The sequence below is a fragment of the Hippopotamus amphibius genome, chromosome 6, assembly GCF_030028045.1.
Source record: "Hippopotamus amphibius kiboko isolate mHipAmp2 chromosome 6, mHipAmp2.hap2, whole genome shotgun sequence".
NCBI classification, from domain to species: Eukaryota; Metazoa; Chordata; class Mammalia; order Artiodactyla; family Hippopotamidae; genus Hippopotamus; species Hippopotamus amphibius.
The window spans coordinates 168,281,392-168,305,645 of NC_080191.1; the positions used below are offsets into that span (position 1 = coordinate 168,281,392).

The 24,254-nt window shown below is 38.1% G+C and overlaps 1 protein-coding gene across 10 annotated transcripts in view; it reads right to left on the minus strand.

Annotated features, from left to right (window-relative positions):
* The window catches only part of ATP13A3 (ATPase 13A3), an 80,899-nt gene that overhangs the window by 16,378 nt on the left and 40,267 nt on the right, over positions 1-24,254 (minus strand). For 9 of the 10 annotated variants that reach the window (XM_057738291.1, XM_057738293.1, XM_057738284.1 and 6 more), the window contains 16 exons: positions 22,519-22,669; positions 18,996-19,112; positions 18,366-18,383; positions 18,082-18,235; positions 17,865-17,985; positions 14,532-14,656; positions 12,709-12,884; positions 12,062-12,184; positions 11,905-11,984; positions 11,101-11,143; positions 10,903-11,012; positions 10,516-10,612; positions 8,890-8,962; positions 7,130-7,307; positions 6,266-6,462; positions 1,195-1,283 (listed from right to left, as the gene is read on the minus strand). In XM_057738291.1, coding sequence (XP_057594274.1) covers positions 1,195-1,283; positions 6,266-6,462; positions 7,130-7,307; positions 8,890-8,962; positions 10,516-10,612; positions 10,903-11,012; positions 11,101-11,143; positions 11,905-11,984; positions 12,062-12,184; positions 12,709-12,884; positions 14,532-14,656; positions 17,865-17,985; positions 18,082-18,235; positions 18,366-18,383; positions 18,996-19,112; positions 22,519-22,669 — 1,852 coding nt within the window. The remainder of the gene's footprint in view (positions 1-1,194; positions 1,284-6,265; positions 6,463-7,129; positions 7,308-8,889; positions 8,963-10,515; positions 10,613-10,902; positions 11,013-11,100; positions 11,144-11,904; positions 11,985-12,061; positions 12,185-12,708; positions 12,885-14,531; positions 14,657-17,864; positions 17,986-18,081; positions 18,236-18,365; positions 18,384-18,995; positions 19,113-22,518; positions 22,670-24,254) is intronic. The other variant, XR_009054241.1, reaches the window with a different exon arrangement.

A 24,254-nucleotide genomic window follows, 5' to 3' on the forward strand; every position in this document is an offset into this window, starting at 1 on the left:
TCAAAAGTAAGCAAAACTATCTTTTAAGACTTCATACATATATGATAAGTGTATAATGAAAAGTAAGACAATGAGGTAGTGGCTCCCTCAGGGTGTGTGGAGAAAAGTGCACAACAGAGCCTTACTGGCATTGGTAATGCTACCTCTTTTTTAGGTTAGATGATGGACTCCTAGGTGTTATTTTATTACCATTATGATGAACAACTTAAATATGTATGCATATTCTCTTGTATAAAACAAGTATTTCATCTTTCATAAAGTTTTTAATGAAAACAAGAATAAAGAACTCAATAGGGACTTCCCTGGTGGCACAATGGTTAAGAATCCACCTGCCAATGCAGGGGACATGGGTTCCATCCATAGTCCGGGAAGATCCCACATGCTAGGGAGCAAACTAAGCCCGTGCACCATAACTACTGAGCCTGCACCCTAGAGCCTGTGAGCCACAACTACTGCAGCCCTCGCGCCTAGAGCCTGTGCTCGGCAACAAGAGAAGCCATCACATTGAGGAGCCCACACACTGCAACAAAGAGTAGCCCCCACTCGCCACTACAGGAGAAGGCCCGCGTGCAGCAACGAAGACCCAAAGCAGCCAATAAATATATTAATTAATTACTTTTAAAAATAAATAAATGTACAGTGAAATCCGTGCCCCTCCTTTAGAAAAAAAAAAAAGGACTCAATGGACAGCACCTGATGAGGCAGCACACGCAGCTACTCAAGAAGTAGGTTGATAAGGGACAGATCAAATAATGGAATCAAAGCTTTTTACTTTTAAAGACCAAGGGACATTTAATCTGCTTGTGGACAAAGGGAAACGGAACCAGAAGCAAAGCCTGAAGAAACAGGAAAGAAAAATAACAGGTAGAGTCAGCAAAAGCTGCTGTTTCAACTATGTTCCTTATTATTACTGTTTTTTTAGGGTATCTTTGGGTTAATATACCTGCATCTTAGAAAATTAGGAAAGAAGAGACCCTGGAAAAAAGAAACACAGACAGTTTAGTCTCTTTCCCGAGTAACACAAGAGCAAAGGAGCGGGACAGATCCTAGGCCCTGGAGTACTCTCCAGAAGTCCCATTTGGCTGCGTAATTCCGGGCGTCATTCTCCACGGCTGCCTCGTGCACCGCTGCTCTCACAGGCCCTGCTCCTCCCCAGACGACCCGTCACAACTGCCGTGCCTCCTTGAGCCTTACCTGAAGAATCTGGTCAACAGAGGCGACCGGATGCAACATGATGAATAATATGAAAACACACAAAACAATCACGGACGCAACAAAAAAATCTGAAAAAGAAAGGAAGACAACTAAATTAGGGAGTTCCTTTAAATAAAAAAAGGCACATAACAGCAGCTGCTATGCTGTTCGTCTTAAATGTGGTTCTGAACACTTCCACTCAGGTTGACGAAGTATACACAATGCGCGCTCTATGATATTTCCCAGCGTATGATACATCGTACAGGCCTAAAGGGTTTATTTATGTGATGTGAATATAATCAGCATGTATAAAAAATAAGAGACAGACCTTACGGACATTTATTTGTATATCTCACAGACAGCTACTTTATAAGATAACCAAGCCAATCTATAATTCACAGACAGGAGACTAGACTGTGTGTGCCAAATGAGATTATCGTTGAAAACATATGCAAAGACAATTATCGTTGACTGTAAACATGCTGATAACATTTATTCGCAGTGTTAGTTATGTTATAACCCTAAATAGAGGCATTCTAAATTGAATGTATCTCTGTTAAATGAATCCCACTTTTTCATTACCTTCCTCTGTGAAAATATTTCCACAGAAAACACCAGGTAAAACCCAGAAATTGCGCTGATCCGTTACTTTAACTCTGGGCTAACCCTGTGGCTTGCTGTGGTAGGGAGGGATGGTAAACTCCACCCACCAGCACTCTGTGCCACTTTCCTAACTCAAAAATAAAACTCCCTGTTCAAGACCGTTCTGTTACCTGTGTACATACCTGCGTTCTAATGCACGTACACAAGCACACACATGCGTAGCGAGCCACGGGGGGGTGTCTCAGAAATAGTCTCAGGTACACTGGCATACCCCCAACGCCCCCCACCCCCCTTCTTCCTCTGGTCTGGATATTTATTTCTAAGTTCCTATTTGAGGTCAGCTTCAAAACTCAAACTTTACTATCACCTTAGATATCCAAAACTTTATCATGAAGCCTTTAGACTGAGTAAAGAAGTTTAATATCCTATTTACTGGAAATGAGGGGGTCTCAATATTTTTAAATGTGGGAGTCATTTGTAAATATGAAATTTGTTAATATGTCCGTTGAAAACTACAGCCAACAGAATATTCTATAGAAACAATACTGTGTTTTACATATATGTACGTTTATTGTTTCACATATATGTGTGTGTGTGTGTGTATTGTCCTAGCAGCTCAGACTGGAAGCTATACTAACATTCATGCCAAAAGTGGGGAAACTTTTGATACTATGAGCCACTGACCAATAAAATGAATTTGGAACCCACTTTGATAAAAAATGAATTTTTTTCTAGATTTTCCCCCTCAACATTCTACTAAATTGCACAGGATGGGCCTTCCCTGGTGGTCCAGTGGTTAAGACTCCACGCTTCCACTTGCGGGGGACACGGGTTCAATCTCTGGTTAGGGGAACTAAAGATTCCGCATTCCGCAAGGGGTGGCAAAAAAAAAAAAAATTTCAATCATGAGATACAACATTCTATGCAATAAATGCAGCAATGGAAGTAATACACGTTATACAGCCATTCAAATATTTATATAGTCAGTTAAAGAAAAAGTGTTTGGAAAATGCTAGCTGGAAATATATGAATACATAAATATACACAGACTAAATGAGAAAAAGGACCAAAAAGAAAGTGAGAATACAAATCCTGAAGAGACAGAGACAGAAAAGGTTTTGTTTCAATAAAGTAACAGCCCATATTGAATGTTTTTCAAATTCTATTGCATTTTTACAGTGATAAGCAAAAACAGACTTGCAATCTAGTCCTGACACATTACCAGAAAAAAAAATTTTTTTTTTTACCCAAGCTCAAAAACTTCTTACATCTACCTCAACAGTATTTTGCAAATTTTCATCTGTCTTTCTGCCAAGATTTCCATTTGAAGGAGAAAATAAATAATAGAATCTTTCCTTTGTTTAGCCAAGGGAGGAAAAGGGGCACTATTCAAAGGAATTTGACAGGGGAGGTGGATGGCTGGCAGATTTAGATAACCACCAAAATGAAAAGATCAATAAGGATTTCAACCAAGAATGGAAAAATCAGGTATTCATTTTGGAGAGGTATGAGTTTCTAGTAGACCGTGCTTTCAGTTGCTGGATTCTCCTGGCATGGTCAGTGATTCCTTAGTAATCCTACTGAAGTACAAGGAATACTCTTCACCAGAAGACAGCTAACAAAACAAACTCTGGGAGAATGTTCCACAAGTTAAAGAATTAGATTCTGTTTCAGATGCTGGCACAAAGCTATGTGAACACCAACAAGTCATTCACAGTCAAATTATTTCACCTATAAAATGGGGATACGGTGAGGATCCTGTAGGAAAGAGCAGATTTAAGTTGTTATCACATACGTCCCAGCTATGGCATCAGAGAACTGTTCTTAATGGTACCAGTTACTCTTGACCGACATGGCATCAAAATAAGGCACCAAAAAGGACTCCCTTCATATTCCCCTCAGTTAAATGACTCAAAAATAAAAACATACACAGAGTAAAAAAATCTGCAATACTTGGCTAAGGCTCTGATATATACCGCTCTTGTTCCTTTCTCAAAAATACTAACCAGGACTGTCTGACCCATAACCACAAATTTCAGGTCTTTCTTGTTCCTATTCCCTCCTTCCTTACTCAGTTACTTGTCTTTAAGAGGCCACCTTAAAAAAAAAAAAAAAAAAAAAGAGGCCACCTTATCCTGCCAGGCCTCTAAGTACCTGCTCCAGCCAATTCAGGCATGGCAGATGAACAGGAAAAAAGAGAGACAGGCCTGAACAGGAGAGATACTGGCAGGTGAGTAATACTGCCTTCATGAGCTGAGAAAGAACTCGGACTTCAAAAACCGTAAATAACAGGGAGCAAGCAAAAAAGCTGTAACAAAGACCCCAAGAAATCACACCTGGCTAAGACAGAGCGCTGGAACTAAGTCCACATGATCACGGCCCTTGAAAAGATAGCACAGTCAAGTAAGAATATATAACTGGGCTAAGCTAGAGCTGAAAATGGGTAATCGCAGGCTGAAATGAGGTTTTACTTATTAGATTCAAACGGAACCACGAGAAGAGAGCAAAAAACTCCATAATGCTTTAAATGCCTAAGACTGGGGTTAATTCTTAAAAATGATCACCTCAAGATAGACTGAGTACATTACACTGTTTAGATATCGAGAGCAGCAACTAGCAGATCCCAGTGCAGGAGAAAAGGAAAGGCTAACGTCAGCTCTAGGAAAGCCTAAACCTCTCCATCTGTATTCATACCTTACACTGTACATCACTTTACACAGCGACACCTTACTTCTGTCATTTCTCACTCTCTTCTCTGCTTTTCTTTCCCTACTCATCAGCACCGCCTATATCCCAAACCAGGGCCTTCAACGACAGACAGAAAGACGGACAAGACGTGAAAATCAGCGAAGTGTGTATATGCTGCCTTTCCTGCTCCTACTGTGTTTTCCAGGAAGCATGCTTTATGACAGCATGCACTTCTGTATCCACTGACAGACACGCACGAGCTGCATATATAAGTAAGAAATGTGGTTATATTTCTACTAAAATATAATTTTTAACACATATTTAAAAAAAAAAGTCCACCTATCAACCACTGAGTTTATTTAAATCAATTTAAAATTAAATGGGAATACAAAATATTTAAGCCTTTAATTTTTTTGGAAGTTTTCCAAAATAATATAAAAGATGCATTTAAAAAACAGGCAACTAATAGTCTCTTTCTTTCTTCTTCTTAATTGGAGAAGTATGCATAGGGTGGATTTACTTAGCTCTCTAAAAGTAACTTTCCTGGTGTACCTGTCTTACTTATTACTAATGAGTCTGAACACCAGTTTTCTTCATGTAAAGAAAGTTTTGTTCTTTGATAGATGTTTTAGCTATGCCTGGACATGCTCAATATTTCCTTGAAATTTTAAAATACTGAACTACAAATAAAATGTAATCAACCTTAATTATTAAATTCACCTTATAATAAGGTAACTTAAGTTATGAAGTTCTCTTAAAAGTTCAATGATAAACCCTCTCTGCAAGGTTTTCTGTCCCACATGATTTTTATATGATTCTCAGTCTCCGTTTATTAGATAAGAAATACCAGGGTTTTTTTTTTTTTTAAAGTAAAAACAGATTTCAATTATTATTGGCACATATTTTTTAAACAGTCTTACCTGTCCAAAATATAAAGTAATAAAAGCTGCCCTGCAAAGCAGAGGGTAGAAGACTGAAAACGTAGGTGAAAATGCTTTGTAAACTCTAACATGAGATAGAGATGCGAGTAGTCATCACTCCTATGTCACACCAATATCTGTAACCTGACATTCTGCCAACCAGAACACTGGCATTCCTTTACAGCAAAAGAATAACTACTACTCACCCCAAAACACTGCAAAAGTCTATAAAGTTCTATATAAAAAAAAAGGTAAGTTGTTCCACATATTAATTAGTAGACTCTCAACTTCTTAAAACCAGCATTTACATATAGTGAATGATTATTTTTCCCCCAAACCCTAATTGTGAAAAATCAAAATGCTATCTCCTACTGCCACAGGCAGACAAGCTTACACAGGCACAAGCCTCTACTCTACTGGCCCCTTCTGCGGTGGATGCAAAGGTGACAGAAATGGAGAATTCCAGGTGAATACTGGCTGGAACAGTGTCAAAAATGAGAAAAGACAGCTGGTGCTATGCAGACCACCCAGAAGGAAAGTATAATACCCACTGTTCCAATTGAGGAACCTCTGTTCCTGCTTCTAATTCTAACTCTCTTTGCAATGGGCTGTAAAAATAAAAGATGGAGCCAGAAGTAATAGGATGTGAAAACCAAGAATGTTTAGAACTGCTGGCTTTAATTTTAAACTCAGGGTGGCAGCTACCATGAGAATAAAACAAGAGAGTAAACATCTAAATCACTAGGTTCATTCTATTTATGAAGATCTATTTTACTTTGAAAGGACAGTTTTAACTCTACTCTTGCATTACTCTTAAAGAAGGGAAGTAGGATGGAATTCACAATAAATGCCAAACTTACAATTCTTGTAGCAAGGTTGCCTGAAGGGTTTTCCTTTTGAAAAGGCAATTGCCACTATGAGGTACTGAAAACTGGAGATAAAAAACACTGTGGTATTTTCATAATTTTCTATATTATGTCTATCAGGATTGGTTTCATTGGACAAATCTGAAGAATTCCCATATAGGCTTCTTGCTGTATTAACAGCTGCCTGTGTACTAGAACACACATGAAAAATTCTGTATTAGTAAACACAACATCTATTTCCCAAAGGAAACCAATTTTTCTTTCTTGTCACATTCCAACCAGTTAAAAAATTAGAAGAAACTTCATTAATTAATAATAAGCCCCTCTTACTTTTAATAAACGCTCTCCCCACTCTTTAAATTTGGGGAGTAATTTTAGCACAGTAAAGGTAAACACACCTTGTGTTTTACCTATGTGTAATTAATTAAAATAACATTATCATAATTTGTGAACTGGAAAACACTCTGCCCATAAGCAAATAAAAGATCCACTTAATACCTTTACTTAATTTTTTTTAGGTTTTAACATGTCGTTTCCCAAACTGGGGGTAGAGAAGTTAGAAACAAACATTCTGGGTTTAGAAGAGACCCTAGTGATTAATTTCAACTTTCTTATTTTACAGATAAGGAAGGCAAGGCTCAGCAGCAAATTAAGAAACTGGTCCAGTGTCCCCATCTTAGTAGTGATTATTAGGACCTGGCCCGACCACCTTCCTACACATAAAGTCAAATACAGGCCAAATTATTTAAGTGCTTAGTCAAGCTGCATGCAATTTCTACATAAATTTTAAATCTATTTTCACATGCATATACATTACACACATTTTACACATATTTTTTAATGGACTGACCAACTTACTCTGAATATGGAAGCGATTCTTTATACCAAGACTGCTGCTTGACCCAAAAAAACCCCAAAGACTGAAATCCAATGCAGATGATAATCTGAGACAAAACGGAGAAGAGAAGGGCCCCAGATATAAGACCTGAAGGTGGTCTCTGTGCCACAAGTTCCTTCCAGGCAGGATTTAAACTCACTACATTGAAAAGAAAGAAAGAAAGGAAAGGTTTGTATCTAAATTAATTTGTCAGATTCATTTAGGAAATTAAAAAAACTTTTTCCCTAACAAATCTTTAACATGAAAAATGTCCAAAAAACAAGCCAGATGGCATACATACTTAAATAATCTGTAAAAGTAAACAATTTGGGCTTTTTCAAAAATGGCTCAGGAGTACTTCTTTACATTAGCCTATTAAAATTCAAAGGAAAATACGAGCACAAGTAAATAGAAAACTAAATAATAAGCATATATCATCACTTCCTTTATACGTTTAAGAATTTATTTCTGAATCTTTAATTACAAAGCTACAGTTAAAATAATACATATTTCTTCCTCTTAAGAAGACATTAACAAAGGTCTGAAGCTATATAAACGTAACAGTAACATAAAAAAAGGCTTTGACTGCTTATTAAGGTAGTGTCCACCAAGTTTCTCCACGATAGCATTTCTATTTTTCTCTTTGCAATTAATAAGTAATTTGTAGAAAGATACTTTGTAAAAATCCTGTCCCTTATCAACTTTCATTCACAAGTTTTAGCATCCACTAAAGACTGTCAAACTCAGCGGTTCTCAACCAAAGTGATTTCGGCCCCCAGAGAACACCTGGCAATGTCTGGCGATACTTCTGATTGTCACAAATGGGAGAGTATCACTGGTATCTAGTGGGCAGAGGCCAGAGATACTGGTAAGCAACCTATATAACACACAGAACAGTCCTTTCACAACGAAGCATCAGTCGACCTCAAATGTCAATAAGACCAGGGTCCTTCCATGGTATAAGCCAATCATTCCTTCTGTATTATTAATTAGCATTTTACTGTTATTTCCAGTATGGACTTGTGAATTTTCATTTGATTAAATAGATCAGATGTCATTACCCTCATTATTTATTTTGATGTAAACATCACCAGTACTGAAACAAAATCAACAACTTGTCTCCTTATATGATGTACTCAGGAGGACACAGCATTCTTTGGTACTCCTGCCAAGAATGCACAGCCTGAGTCTACTGAGAATAATCAGACAAAGCCATACAACTGGGTTACCTTCTTTCATAAATGTCAACGTCAAGAAGTCCCCAAAAAGGCTGACATACTATTCTGGATTAAAGATGACTAAAGAGATAAGATAACTAAATGAAATTTATGAGCCTGGGCTCGGGGACTAGGGGAGGAAATATGTATAAGGGACATTATTGGAACACATAACAAAACTTGAATATGGGTACGGAATAGGTAAAACTGTATCAACGTTAAATTTCTTGATCTTTATAACTGTGTTTAGTTGTATAAGAGAATGACTGTTTAGGGCAATATACACTAAAATATTCAGAGGCAAAGGGGCATGATAACATAAACGTACTCTCAAATATTGCAGAAAAAAATGGAGAAAATAAAAAATGGGGCAAAATATAAACAACCACTAATAAAAGAACATACTTACAGGGAAAACAGAGAGATATGAACTGTTACAACTGTTCATGTAAATTTACCAAAGTTTAATAAGCCATATCAGAACTTCATATGCTTTAAAAACAGTAACAAAACAAAATACTCACTTGTAAACACCACTACCAAAATGATTGCCAGATCAATGAAGAGAAACTGGAAGTCTCCTAGGTTACTTAAGATCTAGAGAAGGGATTTTTTTTAAATAGTTAGTGTTCAGGAACTATTTTTACAGCACCACATTTATACGATTTCCCCCTGCTTTTATTAGATTTTTCCTTCCTGGTTTTAAATGACAACATCAAAATGACACTTGGACATGCTTAAAAATTGAACAGATTTGCCTAGTGAAATATAACATCTGCACAATTCATTTATTACAAATTTATTTATTTATTTATTTATTTATATTTACTGGCTGTGTTGGGTCTTCGTTGCTGCGTGCGGGCCTTCCATAGTTGTGGAGACCAGGGGTTCCTCTTTGTTGTGGTGCTCAGGCTTCTCACTGAGGTGGCTTCTCTTGTTGTGGAGCAGAGGCTCTAGGCGCGCGGATTTCAGTAGTTGCAGCACACGGGCTCAGCAGTTGTAGCGCACGGGCTTAGTTGCTCCGTGGCATGTGGGATCTTCCCGGACCTAGGATTGAACCTGTGTCCCCTGCACTGGCAGGCAGATTCTTAACCACTGTGCTACCAGGGAAGCCCGCACAATTCAATTTAATATATTAGCATAAAAAGTAGCTCCTCGGGACTTCCCTGGTGGTACAGTGGTTAACAATTCGCCTGCCAATGCAGGGGACACAGGTTCAAGCCCTGGTCCAGGAAGACCCTATATGCCGTGGAGCAACTAAGCCCATGCGCCACAACTACTGAGCCTGCGCTCTAGAGCCTGTGCTCCGCAACAAGAGAAGCCACTACACTGAGAAGCCCGCACACCACAACAAAGGGTAGCCCCCGCTCTCTGCAACTAGAGAAAGCCTACGTGCACCAATGAAGACCCAATGCAGCCAAAAATAAATAAATAAATAATATTAATAAATAAATCTTAAAAAAAAGTAGCTCCTAAAAATTCATTCAATAAAAGCCTTTTAAAAGGTTTTTGGCAAAAAGAAAACACAGACTACTCACAAACTTCAACATTCTTGAAAATGAGTATCCTGACGTGTCCTTACTCTCCACCACCACCCCCCTCCTGATATTTTCCACACAGGGTGAAAAGGGATAATTTCACAAAGACTCTGGAATCTCACCACTGTTCATCTAGAGAAAAATCTAAAGTGACATCACTTCAACTACAAAATCCATGGAGTCCCTAGGATATCACTTGTTTATAAAAGTCCTAGAAGTCCTAAAACTACAGCTGAAACATCTTTTCTCATTCTGGCCTTCCCTTATAAATGTGCAGCAAAGTTAACTGCAATTCTAAAATGTGTCACAGCTGGACATTTTGAAGAGTTCTAAAAAAGATGTCCAATCTGTGTTAAAGGCAAAAAAAGAATACAATCATCTTTTACTCACAAGGCTGAAGCCACAGTTGCTGGCCTTAAGGAAAATTCTATTCCAGATTAATGAGATTTTCAATCTGCTACTCAAAATACAGTAAATTAAGGGAATATTTACAGATGCTAGTTAAGTTCCATAATTAATGGATGCACTCAAACTGAAACATATATGCTCAAATATCTTAGTTTAAATATCTTAACACTAAGTATCATCTCTGTTAGCACTGTCAGTACTCACAGAATACAGCAGAGTAACACTGAAGTACTGTATAATGCTGTACAAAGCCATAAATTTAAACACACAGAAGGAAGTCATTAAAGCAGCACGGCCTTCCCTGTGAAAACAAATGTCGGCACGTGAACAGAAGTATTCGAAATGCCTCCTACAAACCATAATTATATCCTGACAGATGAATATCTACATTCAACAGTTACAACAAAGCACTTTTCTACCAAAAGAACTCAACCAAAGCAGACGTGGAAGAGCTAAGGAGCAGCAATCCATCTGCTGCTAAAGAGTCACCGATCGAACACACTAATATGCCATTAAGACAGATTCTTATTACTTTCTACGGCTTTTCTTCTACATCATTAGAGCAAGCTACAAGAAGATAATGTATCCTACCTGATAAGGTTTGGCACACAGGAAATACTCGGAGTTCTGGAGGTAAAGGGAGATGCCACTGAAGCCTCGAGCTCTGATAAGGAAATGCCTCCATGTGCCCTCTTCAGAGCCTAACGGTTTGAAAAAGAAAATTGCTTGAGTTCTGTGCATGTGATTTAGGACACAGAAAGAACTACAAGTCACAGAATCGATACTTACACCACAATCATTCGCACCGTCACCGCACATCCCAACAAAGTAACTAAGAAACAAACATTATGTTAAGATTTTGATTAATTTCTTAAAATACACAACTTTTAACTTAAGACTTCCTCCAGTACAGTATTTTGAAGAGCTAACAGACCATGATTCCCCCAGTGGAACTAATGAATCTTTTTCACTACAATGACCAAGGCAAGTTGCTTTACCAACAGCACAAGCCTGCAAGTCAGGTGACCTAGGTCACTGCTCTATTTCTTCCACAAGATGGGCAACCACCGGTCTGTCACTCTGGCACCTCGATTTCCTAATCTTTAGAACAAAGGACTTGGGCCTGCCGAGTCTTTAGCACACTTATTTTTAAGGCTATCAGTAAACATTTCTCCCTTAAAAACTTGAAACGTAATTAGTTACTAAAAGTATAATATCACGTCTATCAAGCTGAGTGAATGAACTCTACCTTGTGGATACCAGGTAGAAAAGGAATGGTGGATACTGTACTTTACCTAAATAAATAAGCAGCTGAGCCTCTTTTAAAGAGGCGCTTACCTATCTTACAGGTGATAAGTTTATATATATGAAATATTTTAGTTACTTTTCTGGTTTTGAAAACAAAACTACAATTCATAGAAAATTAAAAACCAACAACAGGGAACTCCCTGGTGGTCCAGTGGTTAGCACTCTGTGTTTCCACTGCAGGGAGCACGGGTTCAATCTCTGGTCGGGGAAACTAAGATCCCACATGCCTCAAAGCACCCCCCACTCTCTCGCAAACAAACCAAAACAAAATCCACCGCTACTCACTCTACATTTTGCAATGCTTCCACTAACTGTGTCTTCTGGTCAGGTGCCATACGAGCAAACACAGTGCCACGCAGCATCAACTGGAAAGACACACACTTCTGTAAAATGCTGTTCACAATGTATTCATGTGGACACACACAGAACCCACGTCACTGACCTTAGGGACAAGGTCTTGAAAATGCTCCAGTATCACCGAAAATGATTTTCCATTCATTGCGAAGTGGTAACGAGTCACCTGAAGATCCTCCAAGTTATCACGGAACAATTTAATTGGAATAGCCTGTGTATAAGACATTCAGAAGAATATGTAGGCAGCCAAACCAAGTAACACAGTCCTATTTTAAATATCTGATCCAAAACTAAATTCTTTCATTTGATGTTTTACGCAAGACACTGAATGTTTAACATTTATTGAAAGTAAAAAAAAAATTCAATTTTAAGGTAATCTATATTGCTTATTAAAAAAACAAACCTTAAGGAAGGCTAAGTATCAGCTTTGGTTTGGAATGACGCGTGAGCCGAATGTTACAGACCACTTGCCTCATTTAGCACTCCTTTTCAAATAGGATAAATATTTGGGATTCTTATACTTTAAAACTGTGCTTCTGAACTTTGGCTAAATATCAAAATTTAAACACTGAGATACCTGCACCTGCCCCAGTCCTAATGAATCAGAGTCTCTGAGGAGATGGCCCAGGCTTCCGTTTTTGTTGACTTTTTGTTTTGTTGTGTTTTTAATGTACATTTTTTCAGAATAAATTAAAACAAGCAAGCTTTGGAAAAGAAAGTTCTGCTTGACATTACCTCCGAGTCAATTGCTGATGAATCCCTACTCTGTGTTAGGGTGTCTGCATAATGCCAATTTATCTTGGCAACTTTCCCATCCCTTGGAGGTAATGCTTCGGCAATAATAACTTTATCCTGAGGTAGAATCATTCTACAGTCTCTGGCCACAGAGATAGCAGTCAACATGTTGTCACCTAATTTTCGAAACATTGAAAATACGTTAACATTAAAAAGGAAACATGAATGCATTAAACAACAAGTACTTACGGAGAATCTACTATTGTTTCCATGACTGGGCTGGGCAAAATGAAGTTAGTGTATGGTCCCTGCTCTTGGAGTTTAAAAATAATAAAATCAGGACAGATATATATCAAAAGAAGCCTCAAATAATTCAGAAGCACATAGATACTAAATAGAACATTCTCACCCACAATTCCGAAAGACAAATACATTCTCAATCTTTTTGAGTCCTGCACTAGTGGGACCATTCAATGCCCTGGCACAGTGCTCAACAAATATTGTTCAAATAACGTAGGAGTGAGTAGTAATCTGTACAAGAATATGCGCGTAACATCACAGAAAAAAGTGAATTACAAAAGCAAGATTACACAAAACAAAAAGATAAGCAAAGTAACAAGAACAGAATCTTTACAAGGTATAAGGAGAAGCAAGACAGACAGCTTCTCAGTCACGAAAGGAAAGAACTACAAATGCTGTAAAGACAAGATCAAGAGAGGAAAACACATGTGCGGGAGAAGCAGGCGAAGGTTTGGGGAGCCCACTGCTACCAGAGCAGAAGGGCACTACTGTCTCTTCCCTCAGTTCCCACACACTAGTTCCAAGTGTGTCTTCCTATGACCTGACAGATTCTCTTGGGACATATGCCATATTCTGTCATGGCAGGAAAACAAGGGCATGCGATACAGACAGAAAGTGCTTTGAAGCACGATCATCAGAACCAAGAATTGCTGGAATGCTAATAAATTTGGTTACTTGAGTTATCTGGTAATAAGCGTGGTATTAGATGTATCTTAGAGTCTAAAACATAAAAATGTGAACAGACCTTTGCCATGTGTCTTACTAAACACATAAATACCATAAAGTGAGTATCTTAAATCTGAGTCTTTGCTAAGAGAAAAAAAAAAAACCTTAAGACGGCCACATTTTTCATACAGCTAAGAAATAGGAATTATCTAACACTATCAACAGTATAATACCAGGAGAATCACTTAGATGTAGCAGTCCAGAAAGAAACCAAAAAATGGCTCTTTTCACTATTACACAAACAACGATAAATGTATTATCTTATATATAAAAATATAATTCTAACAAATATCTATTGATCATTTTCCATGTATGTGGCACAGTTCTAAAAATTACAGACCACCTCAAAATAAGTAAATCATATTCCTAGCTCTCAAGAATCTTATATTCTAGTAGAGAAAACAAATCTACAGATAACTAACACAAGGCAAAGTAAAATAACTGCTCTAAGAAATATATGATTAAAGAGACAACAAAAGAGAGCAGAATTAAATATATATAGTGTGCCTTTCACTATTTTATTATACTTATTACAAACAGACTTGCTAGACCTCCAAAGTATATTGTCCTCTATCTGGAAAAATATTCAGAGCTGAAATAGGGCGATGTAGGATAGAGCACCTATATAATAAATTTTATTACTTAGGTTACAGGGTAATAGTGCAGTATTAGATGGAGCTAAATATCAATAGTAATAAGTAGGCTTTTATAACTAACTGATCATTCCTCAGTATTAGATAACTTAAACTCTAAGAGTCACACTCAATTTTTTTCTGTGTCCTTTTATAAAGCCTAACCTGTAACCATGACAGTGCGAATGTTGGCTTTATGCAAATCTTCAAGTACTGCAGGGGTTTCTCGCTTTAATTTGTTCTGCATTATAACTAATCCCATAAAGTCCATGTTGTTCTCAATGGCATCTCTGCAGAAAAAGAAATTTTAACAAAATGATTTAGTCAAGAGAACAGGTATTCGTTCACTTTATGTTGATAAGGCAATTTAAAAGAGCCAAAAATTATAAATTAAAACATTTAATATGCTGAATAAACCATAAATGTATAAGTTTATGAGTTCAACATCAAAAAAACTTAAAATTGAAAAAACAATTCCCAAGAAATACATTTTGAAATTAAATTTTACCCTTTGAAACACGGGTATATAAAGATCCTTAGGAAATGTGTATCTTTGTAAGACACTAAACACTTCTAGTACTAAGGAATATTCATCATGTATCCTACCTACAAAATGAATGACCATAAAATATATCTATTCTTTACCATCCCCCATACAACACACTCTAATTTAAATATGAAGAGAAAAGGAGAAACTGTGCCACAGGCACATTCCATAGTTACACTGCATTCATTATCAAGTCTTTGAGGAATTTTATAAAACTCTTGATCAAATTCTTGATCCTGAAAGTGTGATACAAAAACTATTAGCAGCGATGAGATCTACTCAGGATCCAGAGATGGGTCTTTTAGAATATTCATATTCAGTAGTTATCAGGACGCTATTCCTTCAGACAGCTGATTATCTACTCTGCACCAAGTACTGCATTAGTCACTGGAAGGTCAAAGATGAAAAGGCATAATCTCTACTCTCAAGACCCTTCTATGGCAAAACAGACATGCAAGCAAAGAGATCATGCAAAAATAGTATGTGCTTCTGCACTTTACAATGAAGATGAAGTCTATGCAGTGATTACTGCACTCTTAAAAAAATCTAAAGCTATCAAATTTACATCACAGAAATATACTTTTCAATGGAGAATGTGGGGCTTGAAGTTAGGGACCAAAATTTCAGACTTGGAATAACCAAGTGGTTTTTCTACACAAAATTCAACAACAAGGGTGCTTAAGTAAACAGCAACGAAATCTAAACATCTTTGAAATTATGTAATTTATACAACGGGTGGTAAAGTTATTAAAGAGTAGTTAGAAAACTTAATACAAACGATACTGCTGGTGGTAACAGAAGAAATAAGCCTTGAAACCTGAAAATGCATCTCAAAGCACAAAGCTGTACCAATGTGAAACTACGGGGTCAAAGCTCTGTAGCTATTTTCCTGTGAAGTACTAGTATCTGGCTGTAGCTGGTTTCCTAACTCTCCTATGAATGACACAGGTCATGGAAATCTTGCCCTCTAGTTAATGAATAGTACAATATTCAATTCAAAGTATACAGGTTCAAGGTAAGAGAAATGCCAAAACCTGTTCCTACAGGTAGAATGGAAACACAGAGAAGATCCTGGCTGAAAGATGCGGAAGGGGAGCAGAGAGAGAGCAGGGTTGATAAGGAAGGTAGGGTATTCTGGGCAGATGGAAAAGCCTGTCCAAGGCATGGAAGGATGCCTAACCCATAGCTATAACTGAAAGGCTCAAGAGCCACAGGCAACTCAATTCTCCATCTTTAAGGTGGGGGAGGAGGGGTGGTAAAAGGCAGAGTTGTAGAGAAAGACACATAATCAAAATAACATTTTCCACGTGTGGCTCCCAATCACACACATGCGTCAGACCATCTGCTTCCTGTTGTTTGTTTTTGTTTTTTAATGTCCTTGCTTAGACCACATTCCCCCAGTATTCTGTTCAAATAGGTAGAATTCCTAAGGTTGTTTTCCCTTTCAGTTATTATTTGGCTATCCACTCTACTCCTTTAGTTCTCATCCAGAAAAACAGGACTGTACTATAAACACTGTCCTACCCTTTTCACATAATGCACTTGGAATAATTCACCTAAGTAGTAATACTTCATGATTTAACCACTACCTTATGTTCTTTATACTATTTAAACTTGAACCTTATGCTCACATAGAAATATTTCTTTAGGCTGGATTCCTAGAACTGCATTTTCTGAGTCAAACTGTATAAGCAAATTTAGATTTTGATAGGTATTATGCACGTTCTTTCTGAATTTACGATAGTGCAGTAGCAGTATGTTGTTAAAACTTCCTCAAGTCTTCGCTAACCCTTGGTATCATCAATCTTTTCAATTCTGTAAACCTTAGGATAGAAGTCATGTCTTGTTGTGGCCCCCAAGAACTGAAACATCTTACCATTTTCAAGTGTTCAGTGGCCATTTGCATGTCTTTTTTTCTGGTAATTATCTGTTTGTATCATTTATCTTTTTTTTTTTTAAACTAAGCATGTGCTTTGTGTTTCTTTCCTGATTCATACCCTTGATTGTGAACTCCGCCGGTGGGTGATGGGAGCCAGGTATGAGAGTTCCAGGCAGGAGACTGGTATTAGATTTGAATGCTGAAGAGCCCTCTGTAGACGCAGTGTGGTACAGAGATTAGATATAGGAAAGACTGGAGAATAGAGCTGTGTCCCTGAATTAGAGACAATGGCAGCGGGGATGTGAGAAGAAAAGTCTATTTGATGGGCAGAATTAGCACGATAACCAATAAATATTTCTTTCTGCTTACAAAATGCTAGGTACGCCACAAAATATTCCTAAACCGAAGTGTTATCTTCAAAACGTCAGTCTATATCAGTGATAGTAAGTAACAATCCTTGACTGTGAAACCCACAGTTATAACTGGAAGTAAACGTGCTGCTGGTAATGGCCATCTCACTTTTGGGGGTGAGGATGGCGGGTGTGGTTATTGTGACTCATGATATTCTGATCAAATTAGCGCTTTTCATTTCAACTACTGGGCAAAAGCAAGTAGAGCTGACCCTTGAACAGCACAGTTTGAACTGTGTGGGTTCACCTGCACACAGATGTTTTTCAGGAAATACTATAGCACTACAAGGCCCACAGCTGAATCCGCACAGCAGGTGCTGGAGCCAGTGCCCTACAGATACCGAGGAGTAACTGCAGATCACTGGAGACAAACAAACTTCTGGAGGATTACATTTACCAAAAACATAACTGTGTTCCTAGAACACGCATGACACACAGCAGGCACTCAATAAATATTCAACAAGTAAATGAAAAGTATCAATAGTTTCAGAGCTGTCCTTTTATCTCAATTGCCTAAAACATTGAATTATGTTATATACTTGCATATATCCAATACCTAATAAATAAATAGTAAATTGAATATAAATTATTACACAAGACTTCTATAAACATAAATGATGCCTTATTGGAAAAACTGTAGAAAAACCATTCATCAATCTTACCTGCTAATATTCTGCACTTTATGCCATGTCAGTTTTGACTCTAATTTTCTGTGTGCAAGAGCAATCACACGGAAGCCCTGTTTGGTGTAATCTTCTAAAACTTTTTCAAAATCAACAGGAACTTTTAAAAAGGAGAAAATAAAGGTCCCTGTTAGAATTGGGACTACAGGCTTACACAAATACCAGCGTTTCACTCAAAACCTAGCTGCTTCCTTACCTGTTTCGGGTTTACAAAGACTGGCAATGACCTCCGGTGCCCCTTTCATGTAGGCGTCCATCTTTCTGTCCCCTAGCACCCTCGCAACCACACTCATACGTTGCAAAGCAGAAGAAAAGGGGAACTGGCGAACGATTCCTATCTCATAAACAGCCTACATAATTTCAAAAGATGCACAAACCATTTAGTATTTTTTAAGCATTAAAACAGATACAGAAGTATATCAATTTAAAAAAAATTTTGTTAAGATATACTTAGGTAACAAGTAAACATTCTTCACTTACTGGAAGTTCAAACAGCTCCTAAAAATAAAACAAGACAAAAAGAATAAAGTGCTAGTACAGATTAAGTCCATTAACACACTCAAGCTAAAAAAAATGTCAACCACACATTCACAAAACATTATTTGGAAAACAGCAAAGAATTCTGAATATTTCAAAGTCAGGTTTTACGATTGCTTCTCTACCACCTCTCATTTCTAAAAAGAAGTATACTCGAGTATTTTAAAACATTCTGCTACCCTAGAAATATTAACATATTCAGTTCTAAAATAAACTAAGAGGGACATATTTTAAAATTAACTTAAAAATACAGCCTTTCACATCTTCTTTTTATTAAGTCCTAGGAATATAGATGTAATTTAAAAGGTTTTAACCACCATGTATCTAAATCACAAGGCACTAAGAAGCTCAGTAAATAAAAGTGAAAATTAATAGTACTGAGAATTAAATCTCAATGTTTTACATAGAATGCCTGCAAAACACCAGGTGTAGTTTCTGATAAATGCAGTAAACATAGTCATGTCTGTATTAGTGTTAAAAAAAGGACATGTGACTTCATCTTCCAGCAACATTTTAAAATGAGGACAAAATGTGAGCACCAGCAGTATTACCTAGTGTAAAACAATTCCGTACCATTTCTTGGTTTCCTGCAGGTGTAGATTCAGGAAGCAGCTGTTTTGGAGGACGAACCACAGTGGGCATAATCCGATTATGAAGTGCTGTTTCCTCTTCAGTTGCTTCTTCCAGAAACTGAAAGGAAAATATTCAACGCGTTGATTCATGAAATTCATAAATTTAATTCACTGTTTCCATTTTAAAATGAAACATTATGGCTATGTTCAGTTAAGTTTAAAAAAAAAAAAAAAGTAAAACAAAATATAAACAAAGCTAGTTAAAGTCCTAGCAACCAGGCTTCCCAGGTGGCACAGTGGCTGAGAATCCACCTGCCAATGCAGGGGACACAGGTGCGATGCCTGCTCCAGGAAGATCCCACATGCCGCAGAGCAACTAAGCCTGTGCACCACAACTATTGAGCCTGCGCTTTAGGGCCTGTGAGCCACAATTATCGAGCCCATGTGCTGCAACTACTGAAGCCCACGTGCCTAGAGCCCGTGTTCCGCAATAAGAGAAGCCACAGCAATGAGGGCCCACGCACCACAGTGAAGAGTAGCCCCCACTCACCGCAACTAAAAAGAAAGCCCGTGCACAGCAAAAAAGATCCAACACAACCGATAAAATTAATTAAAAAATAAAAATAAAAAAATTAAATTAAATTAAATTTAAAAAAAGTCCTAGCAACCCATGGCAGAGGGGAGGCAGAGGTTAGCAGACTAAAGATACAGAGAAAAACTTCTCTAATTTTGCTCCTACAACCAGCTGGGTTTAGAGACTAGTCCTGCAAAGTACAGAAAGTCCTTGCAGTTCCAACAATTGTCAGTCTATCATCCAGGGATTCCCTCTGCTAACGAAAGAAGATTCAAAAATATGTGGCGCTCAGATACGCTTAGCAGAACCACTGGGTCAAGAGCACACTGAGGAACAGAGGTGTGAATTTAGTTGCCCAGCCTGAGCATGTCTAATTCAAGTACTACTACCCTAACTCCTTGAAATTTAATTTTAAAGTATTTTTGATGAAAAATCCAATCAAAAACTTGTATTAAAGACATATAAAAAGCAATAAACTAATTTATCTCTATAACTGCAGGAATCATCAATGGGAAAATGAAGGGGAAGAGAGCAGTGTCCAATCAGCCATTTTTACACAATTCTTAAGAAACAGTTTAACACCTCTGAAACTGGGATGCATCTTACATGGTATGAACCATGTCAAATAATACTAGTGCCCAGTTATGTAAAAATATTCCACAGGTACTCTGTGGTAAGATCAAGCATCAAAGCACCTCAGAGTTAAACAAGCATGCTATTAAGCAACAGAGACACAGATGTAGAGAACAAACATGGACCCAAGCAGGGAAAGGGGCAGGGTGGGGGGGGTTATGAATTGGGAGATTGGGATTGCCATATACACATTACTAATAAGAAAAAACATAACAAATTGTACACTTTAAATATATGCAGTTTATTGCATGTCATCTGTATCTCAATAAAAGTCCTAAAAAAAAAAAAAACCATGCTATTATACAACCTTACTTATTTAGCCCACTTTTTAAAAGATTCACATGCAGAACAAAAAATCTACTCAAAATCTATTCAGTTGGAGAAAAGCTTTCGAGACTATCAGAGATGAATCACCTGTACTTTGTCTAATGAGTACTTATTGTGGGCTTTAAGAAGATGAGAGTACTTCTTCATTCATCTCCCTCCCTTTCAAAATATTAACAAAACACACAAAAAAGAAATAATCCTGAAAAAGTAAACAGAAAGCAACGCAGGGAGAACTGAAACACACTGATGGATACAGCAATGAAGGAAACAGCAGCCCGGAATAAACACAAAAAGGACCATACGGGAGAGGCGGGAACATCTCTTCTCACCAGAACAGCTGAGCAAAGCAAAAAAATAAAAAATAAAAAAGACAAAACCAGGAGTCATGCTCTAGTAATACAGACTACCCACCGGAGAAAAGGAAAGGCTGCTAATGTGAGGGGCAGCATTCCAGAGGACTGCTTGTACAAGCCCCGTGAGAGAGGGCGGGGAAAGCAGCCTAAAGATCACGGCTGCTGGGCTTCCTAGGCGGCACCGTGGCTGAGAACCCGCCTGCCAGTGCAGCGGACACGCGTTCGATCCCTGCTCCGGGAAGATCCCACACGCCGCGGAGCAGCGAAGCCCGTGCGCCACAACGATGGAGCCTGCGCTCTACAGCCTGTGCGCCACAACGACGGAGCCCATGTACTGCAACGACGGAAGCCCATGTGCCTAAGAGCCCGTGCTCCGCAACAAGAGAAGTCACGGCAATGAGGGCCCGTGCACCACAACAAAGAGCAGTGATGGCATTCTGATTTTCCTCCCTTTACAAGGGATTTGTTATTTTCCTTGGATGCCCACAGGACTTATTTTTTCTTCTTTAAACTCCTATGGTTTTATTAGCATATATCTGGGTATTGGCCATCTGGGTCAATTTTCCCAGGTATCTGGTAGGCCTTTTCAATATCGATTTCAGATCTCTTATGTTTGAGGAAATTGTTCTTGAATAGTGGCTTTTAGTATTTTTCTGTTCATTGCTTTGGGCAAAAGAAAGCCTGCGCGTAGCAAAAAAGACCCAACACAGCCAATAAAGTAAATTAATTAAGGAAAAAAAAAATCACTGCTGCTCCCCTGAACCTGAAGAATGCCTGCTGGGGGGGCCCCACCCTCAACACACAGCAGGCTCCCCCAGTCAGCCTCCCCACTCAGGGAGGACACGTCTCAGAAAAACAGACCAACGTACATATGAACAAGGAGAAACACCTTGTTGCAGCGACCCAGAACTATCAAGTCAGATCTTCATCCTTAAATATGAAAGTACCATCAAGATGTATAACGAAAACGAAAAGCATGAAGGAGATGTCAGTGACACCTCATTTTTTTTAAAAAACATAAAGGAGAAGATGAATATAGGAAGGGGTAGAAAACCTGACCCAGAGAACATAAAAAATTCAGAAGCAAGAAGGGAACTTTAAAAACAAACTATTATTAAATCTTCAAGAGAAGAACTGGATGCAGGAAAATGCTAACCACCAGAGAATGTAAGCAAGCACTCAGAAATTAAATAATCAATGACAAAACAAGCAGAAAAGTAAAAAAAAAATAGAAAATTCTGTGCACGCATGTCTATGTGTGTGTGTGAGAGTAAGGACACAGGAAGTACAATATGGGGACAAAACAACACTGAAGACACATGACCACCCTATACGTTTTCCCCACGGCCAATGAACTTTGTCACTGAGATCATCTTACTGACTTAGACCTACTGCCTCAAGATACTGATACAGGTCATCCTCTATTAAAGGTCGTTTGAATGAGTCAATTTAACTATATAGACTTTTTACACAATTATAAATATCTCTCCAGTGATGTATCTTTAGAAATTACACAGTTCCTTTTATGGTACAATACAGACCATTGTCAAAACAACTTGAAGAAACAATTCTTCGGCAAGTTAATTTTTACTATTTTCCTAAAGTTAATTAATTTTACTTTAAAACACTGAACTTACCCATCTGATGGCTTCAAACATCTTCAAATCAAGTGGATCACCAGAAAGCACTCCTTCAATTTTTGTAAGTGAATGACAAGTTGCCATACAAGCAACAAACTGAGACTTTACCAACAGCTCACTGCAAACCTTTTCTTCTGGCAAAAGAAAACTATACAGAAAATGCACTGAATTAGTCATAAATCCAAAGACTGGAGGCCTTTTCAGGTTTCATTATTTTAAAAAGTAGAAATAAAATGTTTGCATTTATACATGTATTAATTTTCACTATAGATTTTGACATTCAAAAACATTTTCTTATGACTTAGAGGGCTGGGACAGGGAGGGTGGGAAGGAGTCGCAGGAGGGAGGGGGAGATGGGGATATATGTATAAATACAGCTGATTCACTTTGTTGTACAGCAAAAAACTGGCACAACACTGTAGAGCAATTATATTCCAACAAAGAACTTAAAAAAAAAAATAAAACCACTTTCTTCCATGAAAATTATTATACATGACTAAAATACAGTATTATCTTAGATTCTGAATAACTAGACCAGACACAATAGTATAGAAAATACTACATACTAAACAATAATTAAAACTCCTGCCTATGGACCTACTGCAAATTAGAACACATAAAAACTCTCTTGTAAAAACATAAAATGAATGTGTAACATATTACCTTTCAAACGCAAAACTGGGCTCTTAAGAAAGGGAAAATTTCAAGCGCCAGAATCAGGGAAAGGAAAGCCAGAGGGGTGTGACCTTAAACAGATGCTGCAACTGCCTGGGCGAGAAGGAAAAAGGAGGGGAGCCATCTCACCACCCTTAGGGCCTTGGGTGTTAGTAACCACATCCTGGCCACATACAAAGTGTGGAGCTGGAACTGAGAGAACCCCTCTCACCCAAAATTGCCAGTGTTCTTGAAGAACTACACCCTTGGAGAAAGAGTATACTAGAAAAAATTTCCCCACAGACACAGGCAAAACTAAGAATAAGCTTCTCTCTTTTCCCCCACTCAGAGTTCAAGAAAATAGTTGCTATCTGTATAATATGTTCACTATGCATCAGGCACTGCTCCAGAACTGAAACTTACTCGGCTCATCTCGTCCTTACGCCGCAGGAGGCATTTCATTCACTCATTCTACAGGTGAGGAAACTGCAGCAGAGCAGCTAAGTGACTTGCCAAGGCACAGCACGTAAGTGGCAAAGCAAGGCTTCAAACACAAGAGGTCTGGTGTCAGGGCCTAAACTCTAAACCATTACGCTACTCAGGATGGGATTTGGGCTTGAATATATGCTACTGCCTGGCCCAGAAATCCCCAAGTTGTGAAAGTAACAGTAAAGCTTGTCTGGCACCACTGATACTCCTTTTGGCCAAGTGAAGTCTAAACTCTCTAGAGAGGAGCTCCCACAACACAGTCACAAAGAAGACTCACAGAAAAATCCTGCTAAGGATGAGTCCATAATTTAAAAACGAACCAGGAAACAATTCCCACACCTCATCAGACAAAACAAACATAGAACTAGAATCCCATGAACTTGAGATAACAGAATGGCAAGCTGAAAGAATGCAAAGAAGGCATTTTAAAATTACAGACTTAGAAAAAGAACAAGACACCATGGCGGGGTGAAGGGGAGAGGCAGATTTGGAAAGAACCAAATGAAATTTCTTGTCGAGGATACAGTTAGGATTCCCAGATGGAGAGAAAACAAAGAATGGGGGAAAAGCCACAACGGAACAGAAAGAGG